The sequence below is a fragment of the Mandrillus leucophaeus genome, unplaced genomic scaffold (genome assembly GCF_000951045.1).
Source record: "Mandrillus leucophaeus isolate KB7577 unplaced genomic scaffold, Mleu.le_1.0 Scaffold737, whole genome shotgun sequence".
Lineage (NCBI taxonomy): Eukaryota > Metazoa > Chordata > Mammalia > Primates > Cercopithecidae > Mandrillus > Mandrillus leucophaeus.
This window is the reverse complement of record NW_012107997.1, coordinates 854,367-865,744: the sequence shown is the minus strand read 5'-3', so window position 1 is coordinate 865,744 and position 11,378 is coordinate 854,367. Positions and strand designations below refer to the sequence as shown.

At 43.3% G+C, this 11,378-nt stretch overlaps 1 protein-coding gene across 3 annotated transcripts in view; it reads left to right on the top strand.

The window, feature by feature from the left end:
• Positions 1 to 9,216, top strand: part of ST3GAL5 (ST3 beta-galactoside alpha-2,3-sialyltransferase 5) — a 66,479-nt gene extending 57,263 nt beyond the window's left edge. For all 3 annotated transcript variants that reach the window (XM_011965815.1, XM_011965817.1, XM_011965816.1), the window contains exons 4-7: positions 500 to 843; positions 2,122 to 2,308; positions 3,841 to 3,999; positions 7,986 to 9,216. In XM_011965815.1, the coding sequence (XP_011821205.1) occupies positions 500 to 843; positions 2,122 to 2,308; positions 3,841 to 3,999; positions 7,986 to 8,234 (939 nt within the window). In that variant the 3' untranslated portion in view covers positions 8,235 to 9,216. The remainder of the gene's footprint in view (positions 1 to 499; positions 844 to 2,121; positions 2,309 to 3,840; positions 4,000 to 7,985) is intronic.
• Positions 9,217 to 11,378: the final 2,162 nt, after the last annotated feature.

Genomic DNA, 11,378 nt, shown 5'->3' with positions numbered 1-11,378 from the left:
TCTTCAACCCTGATAACCACCATTCTTTCCTGTTTTTATGAATTTGACTACTTTAGATACCTCATATAAGGCAGGTCAGACAGTATTTGTCTCTTTGTGACTGGCTTCACATAGCATAATGTCCTCAGTATTTAACCAGGTTATAGCTTGTATCAGAATTTTATGAAACATGAAGTCTTAAACACCCCAAAGTACATTTTTACCCCAAATGTATTTGAACAATGTTAGGCAGGGGGTGGGAGGTGGGAGTCCTTCTTGCTTTGCCTGTGCAATGAAATGAATAGCCTGCTGTGTTTATCTCCTTGTCATGTGATTCTCCCAGGTTGTTTCTTCAAGTTTCTGAGCCTAACTTAACTCTAAAAAGCAAATATTCTGTGTTAAAAGACAGTAGTCAACACAGGAGCTACATCAGACATCATAGGACAAATTGTCATCTAGAAGAGTATATTTTTAACGCAGGAGAGTTTTTAAAACCCAGATTGGTGTGATTTCATTCCAGAGAGCTCAGAAATATGCTCAGCAAGTCTTGCAGAAGGAATGTCGTCCCAAGTTTGCCAAGACATCAATGGCGATGTTATTTGAGCACAGGTATAGCGTGGACTTACTCCCTTTTGTGCACAAGGCCCCCAAAGATAGTGAAACTGAGTCCAAGTATGATCCTCCTTTTGGGTTCCGGAAGTTCTCCAGTAAAGTCCAGACCCTCTTGGAACTCTTGCCGGAGCATGACCTCCCTGAACACTTGAAAGCCAAGACCTGTCGGCGCTGTGTGGTTATTGGAAGCGGAGGAATACTGCACGGATTAGAACTGGGCCACACCCTGAACCAATTTGATGTTGTGATAAGGTACATTGCTTTTTTTTTGTTTACTTATTTTTGTTGTTTATTTTATTTTATTTTTTGAGGCAGGGTCTCACTCCTGTCATCCAGGCTGGAGTGCAGTGGTGTGATCTCAGCTCACTGCAGCCTCAACTTCCCAGGCTCAGGAGATCCTCCCACTGCAGCCTCCCCAGTAGCTGGGACCCCAGGCACACACCACGTGTGGCTAATTTTTTATATTTTTAGTAGAGATGGGATTTCTGCAAATTGCCCAGACTGGGGTACATTGCTTTTAAAACCAGCCTTTCTTCTCTAGAACTCAGTGCACTGCTCTTGGTCAGTGCGGCTCCAGGAAAAGTGAGGGATGCAGGAAGCTGTTCATAGTCCCTGCTCTCAAGGGACTTACTGTTTGAGAAGTTGAAACAAAAACACAAAATGGTTGGATGCTCCAAACTGTCATACTGACCCTGAGTTGGAGGAGCATGCTGCTGGCTGCAGTAAGTGGCCGAACCTTGTCAGAGAAGTGAGGTTTGGAAGGTGGGTAGATTCAAGTAAAACAGCAAAGGACCACAACTGCCAGGCAGGAGCAAGAAGAGGACACAGCAAGAGACTTGAGTCAATGAAGGGCCTGGCTTCTGGAGAAGGGGCTTGGGGTTAGTGAGTCCTGGAAGGCAGTACTGGCTGGGACATGGAAGGCACACAGAGAAGTTCAAATTCACCATCATAGCCAATAGGCAGTCATCCTAGATTCTTTTTTGGTTTCACTGTTCAAAAATTGTTTTCTGGCCAGGCCCAGTGGCTCTTGCCTGTAATCCCAGCACTTTGGGAGGCCAAGGCAAGAGGATCGCTTGAGCTCAGGAGTTCAAGACCAGCCTGGGCAACATAGAGACAATTTCTCTCTACAGAAAGTCACCAGGCATGGTGGACTAGATTTTCCCTTCTGATTCCTTTTTTGAAATTCTAGCAAGAACTAATATCTGAGCATAATGGGAAATTTCCGAGGATATTTTACTGGCACCCAGAGAAAGTCCCAAATGTAATATGCTTAGATTGAGTAAAAATATTAGGGCTAGATGAAATTGCTTGACATTCGGGGATTAGATACAAGTGTTCAGTCAAGGACTAAAGGCTGCATTCCTCGAAATCCTGGAAAGACAGAGCTGGGAGGGGAGATGAGGCTGCAAACCGTGCACTGATTCTTAGTCATAAGAAGACGTGGAGGACATGACATGGATACTGCCTGGTGTGCAGAGATGGTTGATGGCCTGCTTTGTCAGTGTGTCTTTGTCCTTTTTATTTAAATAGGTTAAACAGTGCACCAGTTGAGGGATATTCAGAACATGTTGGAAATAAAACTACTATAAGGATGACTTATCCAGAGGGCGCACCACTGTCTGACCTTGAATATTATTCCAATGACTTGTTTGTTGCTGTTTTATTTAAGAGTGTTGATTTCAACTGGCTTCAAGCAATGGTAAAAAATGAAACCCTGGTAAGCACTAATACTTCTATTAAATCTGCCTTAGTAAAAAGTGGAGTCTTAGTTGTATTTATAGCCTTTTATTTTTAAACACGCACAGTGGAATGCATACTTTTGTGTTGTCTTTCAAATGATGATCACTCTCTTTGTAGAAACCCCTCAGCAATTCTTTTTTGGGGCGCGGGGTGGGGGGAGGCGGTGCAGGGATGGAGTCTCTCTGTTGCCTACACTTGAGGGCTGGAGTGCAGTGGTGCAATCTTGGCTCACTGGAGCCTCCACATTCCCAGGTTCAAGTGATTCTCCTGCCTCAGCCTCCTGAGTAACTGGGATTACAGGCGCCTGCCACCATGCCCGGTTAATTTTTGTATTTTTAATAGAGATGGGGTTTCACCATGTTGGCCAGGCTGGTCTCGAACTCCGGACCTCAAGAGATCCACCCGCCTCGGCCTCCAAAAGTGCTGGGATTACAGGCGTGAGCCACTGTGCCCAGCCACCCCTTAGCAAATTTGCTGCAAATTGCTTTTAGAACCTAATTAAGAGTCACATGAAAATGGTGATCATTGCTTAATCGGAATATCCAGATTGTGACCAAAATTGCTGTTACTGAGATTGTTCACCCATCTTGTTCTCCAGACATGAACTTGCATAGCTTTTGGCTAGTTCCAGAAATTAGATTTACTTAGATGGATATAAGCCTTTTTGAGGATATTCAAAAGAATATAAAATCGATAAGGAATACTCCTGAAGAGCTTCTCCAAAAATGCTTTGGTCGGTGGTTCCCTTGTTGGAATAAATTCATGGCATTCCAGAAGGGCAGCTGTGGAGGAGATGGCCCTCACTTGGTCATATTCCTTTTGTCTCTATTGATCACATTACTTTATAGTCCCACCCATTATATTCAAATACATTTCAGAGGTCAACTGTCGAGGAGTGTGTGCACATTTATAGACATATGCACAAACTAGCTGTCTGTGAAACTCACGGGACGTATTAGACTTTTCACATAAACTCCGTGTGATGATGAATTTGTATTTCCAAAGCTGATTCTGTACCAGTCATCATGGTCTTCTGGATTTTCTATTGGGCAGAAGTTCTAGCTGGAAGATGAAGCATATATGAAACGACTTCAGTCAGTTGCCAAGAGACTTCATGGGACTAGGAAATAGAGTAAGTGGGAGAGGATGCAAGATGAGGGCAGTCACAGCACTTAATAGCCTTAAATTCGACCTGTTCGCTTGGGCTTCCCTGGACAAAATGATAGCTTTAGCGCCATTGAGGAATGTCTACCTCAAAGAAATACAAGCTGGTTCTGCAATTCCTGTCTTTGTCCAGTGCCGCCTGTGTGAAGTGGCTATTTTAGAGTTACTTTTTTGAGTTGAAGTGTTGGATTTGCGTCGCTTTTGCAATCTACAGAACTAGATTGCTGCAGAAGGCAGTGCCCAGGGCCACGTGGGGTCACACCCATGGCCGTGGCCTAATGAGTGGGAATGCTTTCTCCCCTCCCCTGGAAGGATGACTAACGACTGCTTGCTTGCTTTCCTTAGCCGTTTTGGGTGCGACTCTTCTTTTGGAAGCAGGTGGCAGAAAAAATCCCACTGCAGCCAAAACATTTCAGGATTTTGAATCCAGTTATCATCAAAGAGACTGCCTTTGACATCCTTCAGTACTCAGAGCCTCAGTCAAGGTTCTGGGGCCGAGATAAGGTATTTTTGTTGCTTCTCAAAGTTAATCGTTCCCTGTTTGAGGGGAGATGTGTACAAATTTCACTTTGGCTCAACTGTATACCCAGAAGCATCTCCAGTAGAGAAACCCAGCCTTTGATGAGATGCTACATGTGTGTTTACCACTCTGCACTTGGCTGCAGGGCTCCTCGTTATTTAATTGACCTTCTCTCCAGTGACTCTTCTCTTTAGTGTAGGCAGCACATTAACACTTACATCAGTGAGATACTATTTAAGGTATTCTTATTCCAGGACTCCATATAACTGCAGGACTCTGAAAGGCACTTTTGTGATCCAGAAAGTTATTTACATTTTATTTTTTAATTTTTTTAAAATTAAAAAATTGTGTACCCCAGAGAAAAGTCATATTTACATTTTCACTCTGTGGGCCACTCAAGTGAGAATTGATTTTTATCACCACTTTGTAGGTGATAGTTATAAAAGTCAATCCTCAAGAACAGTGTTTTTCACTTAATGCCTGGGTCTTATCTCAGACATTAATTGTTTTGTGTTTCAAGATTTTCTAAATTCCCTGGACGATTTTTATTTTGCAGCCTAATTTGGGAACTTTGTGTTTTAGGCTGTTTATTGCAGTAGAGATTCTTTACCTGCAATTAGCAAGTGCTGCCACCAGGGGCGTGGGGGTACGTATACCTTTATTACTTGCAGCTTCTTGATCTGAATAACTTGACCTGTGTCTTTAAAACTTAAGACTCGTGTGGAAATTATCCCATGTACAATGAGAGTAAACACTCTCAGAATACAAAGAGCTCTTATTAAATCAAAAAGTAAAAGATGAACCAATAGAAAATGGGCAAAGAATAGGAATAGACATTTCACAAAAGGAGAATTAAAATAGCCAAAGAATGCATGTAAAAATGTTCAACTTTACCAATAATCAAATAAAAGCAAATTAGAGCCACAATAGTATCTTTGCCCACTTTCTTAGCAAAGACTTAAAAGTTTGATAATGCCCTTGTTTGGCAGGAATGTACATAGAATGATCAGTTGGCACTTTTTCTGAAGGATATTTTGGCAATATTAAACCGTTTTAAATATGAATCATCTCTGACCCACCAATTTTACACTAAAAATGTTATTACAAGGAAATTAGAGAAATTTGCAAAGATGAATATTCTAGGATGTACACTATAGCATTAACAACAGAGGACTAAAAACAGCCTAAATGTTCATCACTATGTGATTGTTTAAACAAATTATGATAAAGTCAATGCAATATTTTCTGACTGTTAAAGATGAAGAAGATAGGAAAACACCTCCATACTATATTAAGTAAGAAAATAAAGATACTAAACACTAGTCTGGGTGCAGTGGCTCACGCCTGTAATCCCACACTTTGGGAGGCTGAGGCGGGCAGATCACCTGAGGTCAGGAGTTCGAGACCAGCCTGACCAACATGGAGAAACCCCATCTCTACTAAAAATAAAATTAGCCAGGCGTGGTGGCTCATGCCTGTAATCTCAGCTACTTGGGAGGCTGAGACAGGAGAATCGCTTGAACCCGGGAAGCAGAAGTTGCGGTGAGCCAAGATTGCGCCATTGCACTCCAGCCTGGGCAACAAGAGTGAAACTCCGTAAGAAGAAGAAGAAGATACAGAACACTTTAAAAATAAAAGTATGTGTTTAGTGTAAAAGCTTGGAAATAGACACCAGCCTGTAAAGAATGCCCTTCTTCAGAGGGAAAGTCTGTAGAAGACTTCTCCTTTCTGCTTTATAATCTATTAGTTGAGCTGAATATTTGCCTATTTTTATAATTGATAAAATGGCATTTTTCTTTTGGATAAAAACAGTAACTTAAAAGAGGACTTCTGATCTAAAATTGCAATATCAGAAACTTCCTCACGTATATGTCCTTCCAGCAGATGAAGAAGCCTGTTGAGCAATAGGAGATGTGATCTCAAAGGGCGTGCTGTGGAGATAACGTGCTTTGGGGAGTTTTTCATCGTTGTTTTCGTTCTCCCCATATGTCACTCCAATGGACAGTTGATTTCACACACTCCTTCCACAAACATTGAATATTCCCTGTGTGCCAAGCTCATCACTGGGGGTATGGGGTTGGAGAAGACAGAACAACGCCTAGAGCCCTGGCTAAAGAGGAGGAAAGTGTCCTTTGTGTTAATTTCTCTTGGTTTCTATTTCCAAGCATGCAGAATGGCTGTTGAGTTCCTTTTTTACAAGTGAGGTTGGCTTTGAGAGGTAGATGCATCAAAGAGCAGGAAGCAGATTTTAACAAATGATGGCCTCAGTAGATGTTCCCTAATCCCACCTGAATCTGTGAACTCTGGAGGGTCCACCGTTGTTCCACTTTACAAAAAAGGAAAGATATTTATGGTAGCCACTGGTTCAACTAAGATGAATGAAAAGGGAGGCACATTTTCACATGAAAAACTATACAAAAGGATGCTAATATTAACAGTATCAGTAGATTGGCGGCAGCCTTCAAGGAAGCATAGTGAGCTGCAGGGCCCTCTGTATTCCTCCCATCCTGCGTACTATTTTTACCCAAGACCGGCATGGAGATCCAGAAAGCACGATGCCACATTTGCACTTTCCAGGAGGCACAATAAGATGCCAGACATCAGGAGGGAGTGGGGACACCATCAGAATCTAGAAAGGTGTAGACAGTGGAGATTCTAGACCAAGGTCAGTAGGATACATTGTTAAAGGAACAAATGTGAAAATATTTAATTCAGGACTAAAAATATACTTGTGGCTGGGCATGGTGGCCCATGGCTGTAATCCAAACACCTTGGGAGGCCAAAACGGGAGGATTGCTTGAGCCCAGGAGTTCAAGACCAGCCTGGGCAACATGGTGAAACCCTATGTCTACAAAAAATACAAAAATTAGCCGGGCATGGTGGCATATGCCTGTAGTCCCAGCTACTCAGGAAGCTGAGGTGGGAGGATCACTTGAGCCTGGGAAGGTCAAGGCTGCGGTGAGCCGTGATCACGCCACTGCACCCCAACCTGGGCGACAGAGTGAGACCGGCCCTGTCTCAAAAAATACGTATACAAACAGAGGGTGGGAAGAAACTGGCTTTGCAGCTCTACATAGGGAAATGGCCTGCAAGTGCTATTTGCCAGCAAAGCCAGTGGGGCCCTTAAGTGGCACGTAGCTGGCGGTGGTGTGAACGCAGTCTTTTGCAGTGAGAACTGAGAATCCTCTGTTCTCAGGAAGGGATGGGTTCCAGAAACTGTGCCCTGGGAAGGACCATGGAAGGTCCTGTGGCCACTTATCCCAGAGCAGACCTCATAGACATTTGTCATTGAGAGAGGAAATAGGCTTTTTGTGTGTATGTGTGTGTGATTCTGGGCATCACATGTAGGACCAGTGGGGTCCTACTTTTAGAAGGAATTTTAGAAGGAATACCTTTTTTCCTTTTTTTTTTTTTTCTTTTTTGAGACGGAGTCTTGCTCTGTCGCCAGGCTGGAGTGCAGTGGCTCAATCTCGGCTAACTGCAACCTCCACCTCCCATGTTCAAGTGATTCTCCTGCCTCAGCCTCCCGAGTAGCCGGGACTACAGGCATGTGCCACCACACCCGGCTACATTTTGTATTTTTAGTAAAGACGGGGTTTCACATATTGGCCAGGCTGGTCTTGAACTCCTGACCTCGTGATCCACCCACCTTGGCCTCCCAAAGTGCTGGGATTACAGGCATGAGCCACCGCGCCCGGCCTAGAAGGAATACCTTTTAACTTGGTGTAAGAATTGTCAGACTGTCCCTTGAAAGTGTGTGAACATCAGAGGCCATGTTTTAGAGCCTAGATTCCTGACTCAAATGGGGAGTTGAACTCTAAAGTTCATGATGTATAAAATTATGTGATGTATGAAATTGCAGCCCCCAATGTAGCTTTCATGACCCTGCATAGCATATACAATACCAGCAAAATGGTGACTTGTGCCAAAACTTTCTTTAAACTTTTTGGTCTTCTTTTCTCTTTTCCAGAATGTCCCCACAATCGGTGTGATTGCCGTTGTCTTAGCCACACATCTGTGCGATGAAGTCAGTTTGGCGGGTTTTGGATATGACCTCAATCAACCCAGAACACCTTTGCACTACTTTGACAATCAGTGCATGGCTGCTATGAACTTTCAGACCATGCATAATGTGACAACGGAAACCAAGTTCCTCTTAAAGCTGGTCAAAGAGGGAGTGGTGAAAGATCTCAGCGGAGGCATTCATTGTGAATTTTGAACACAGAAAACCTCAGTTAAAAATGCAACTCTAACTCTGAAGGCTATTTTTGACAGCCTTCTTGATGTATTTCATCCTGCAAATACTTTGAAGTGCAGCTGGTGTTTTTAACTTTTAATTTAAAAACACACAAAATATTTTAGCTCTTCCCACTTTTTTGCCCTATTTATTTGAGGTCAGTGTTTGTTTTTGCACACCATTTTGTAAATGAAACTTAAGAATTGCATTGGAAAGACTTCTCAAAGAGAATTGTATGTAACGATGTTGTATTGATTTTTAAGAAAGTAATTTAATTTGTAAAACTTCCGTTCGTTTACACTGCACATTGAATACAGGTAACTAATTGGAAGGAGAGGGGAGGTCACTCTTTTGATGGTGGCCCTGAGCCTCATTCTGGTTCCCTGCTACGCTGCTTTGTACGACCCACGGAGGATCCACTTCCAGGACGACGTGCTCCATAGCTGTGCTGCTGATACAGGGTCTGCGACGCAGCAGCATGAGGCCTGAGCTGGTCGGAGGAGGTCACAACCCTTCTCTGTTGGTCTGCCCTCTGCCGAAAGACTGAAGAATCAACCAGGGAAGCTGTCCTGGAGGTCCCTGGTCAGGGAGGGACATAGAATCTGTGTCCTCTGACAACTGTGAAGCCACCCTGGGCTGCAGAAACCACAGTCTTCCCAGCAATTATTACAATTCTATTTTTACTGCCCTTTCAAGGCACTTAAGTATTAGATCTAATGTGTTTCAGTGTCTGTCTGAGGTGGCTTAAAAAATCAGAACAAAACCTCTATTATCCAGAGTCATGGGAGAGTATACCCTTTCCAGGAATCATGTTTTGGGAAACACTGAAATGAAATCTTCCCAGCATTATAAATTGTGTATTTAAAAAAAAAAAAACTTTTCTGAATGCCTACCTGGCAGTGTATACCAGGCAGTGTGCCAGTTTAAAAAGATAAAAAGGAAAAAGAATAAAAACTTTTGAGGAGCTCTCGTAGTCTGGTTAATTTCGGTGCGTATGTCTCTTGAGTCTACCCAAAACCTCCTTCTTGGATGCTGCTGCTAGGTGACCTCTCTGTGGATGCCAGTAGTGAGTGACAGAGAATTAAGGTGCCTGGTGCTGCAAGCTGCTTGAGCCCAGACAACTGAACCTTTCTGGAGAGATGCTGGGTGTCGGTGGCTTCCTCCCCAAGGACAGGCTGCCCCTAGCTTCATCTCAACGGCTCTAGCCTCTGCTATCAGAAGATCTGCTGCTACTGTGTTTCCAGCCTGCCCCACACTCGGCTGCCGCCATCGCTGTTCTCCACTCTGTGGCTGCCGTTGTCACTAATGCTACCTGCCTCCACTTGCCCTTCCTGCAACTGCTTGTGCAGCCCCAGTACAGCCTTGACCCCCAGCCCATTCCAACGTCTTTCCACCTCCCTCCTCCTTGGCATATGCAGGGCCAGGAGTCAGGTCGCAGCATTCAAAGCAGAGTCCCTTCAGTCTCCAGGGATCTGGAATCCAGCTCAGAGTGGCCAGGAGAGCAAAAGTCGTATTTCTCTGGTTTTGTGTCTTTACAAATAATTTTGTATGAATTTTATTTCCTATGCTATAAGCTACTGCTTGTTTAAGAGAAAATGTTTTAAGATTATCACGCAACAAATGAGTTTAGAAAATTGAGATTGTGGAAGATGGTCCACAGCTCCCTTGTGGCTCAGGTGGGGCTAGGCTTACACCACACAGCTCCACCTCACATCCCTCAGGGGCTAATTGGAGAAGCCGGAACTTCCTCAGACAACGTTCTTAATGCTACGAGCACCTCCTTGCTGGTATGTGGAGACTTGCCCACCTGCTTCTCAAGGCTGCTGGGATGTGTGGCACTCAAAGCTTCCACTTGGTCAGCTTGCAACAACTCTCAGGCCCGCTCCCGTCCCCATTCCTCCTCCCTGTAAGGCCCTTCTTGCATCCTTAGGTTGCTTTGCTCATGTCTCTCAACTTTTTTTTTTTTTCCTCAGGCAGTAAGTACATACCCTAAAAAGGCATGTTTTTGTAGACCTTTTATAGAGCCCACCAGCCAATAGGAGTTGCCTGGAGATCATTCTCAAGAACTTTTCACACTTTGGCATTCATTTGTTGGAAGTTTCATCTTCACTTCAGAGCTGCGCCCCCATTACTCCCCCACCCCACGCACACTCGTCTGAAAACAGACCTTTGCTAAGTGCCTCTGGGTGTTCTAAGGTTGATCTCCAGTAACTGAGAATTCCCTGTCACTCTAACAGCTTTGTATTGCATTCTAGACCGGCACACACACCCTCTGACATCAATGAAATCACTGGTTCTGAGGCAACTTAGGAAGACTTACACATGTTCTGTATTTTAACATACTTCTAGAACTTTGAGTTGCAGAAAATTTCAGTTTTAGCTTTTTTTTATTTTAATTTTTGATTGATACATAATGATGTCCATATTTTGAGGGTCCATGTGATAATACATTCATGTAATTTTAAGGAGCAAATCTGTGTAACTGGGATATCTGTCACATTAAGTATTTGTCTTTATGGCAGAAACATTTGAATTATTCTAGTGATTTTGAAATACACAGTAAATTATTGTGAACTATAGGCATTCTACTGACCTATCAAACACTAGGTCTTATTTATTCTACCAAACTGTGTATTTGTACCCATTAATCAACCTCTCTTCATTTCCCCCTACCCTTCTTGGCCTCTGGTAACTACCAGTCTACTCTCTATCTTCCTGAGATCCACTTTTTTAGCTCCCGCATAGGAATGAGAACATGTGATATTTGGCTTTCTGTGTTTGGCTTATTTCACTTAACATCACCTCCAGTTCCATCCATCTTTCTGCACGTAAGAAGATTTCAACATTTTTATGGCAGAATAATATTCCATTGTGTATATATACCACATTTTCTTTATTCATTCACCCATTGATGGACACTTAGGTTGATTTCATATTTTGGCTATGTGAATAGCGCTGCAATAAATATGGGAATATAGATAGTTCTTCAATATGTCTTTTGTTTTGGATATTGATACGGTTTGGCTCTGTGTCCCCACCCAAATCTCGAATTGTACTCCCATAATTCCCATGTATTGTGGGAGGGACCCTGTGGGAGATTATTTGAATCTTGGGGGTGGTTCCCCC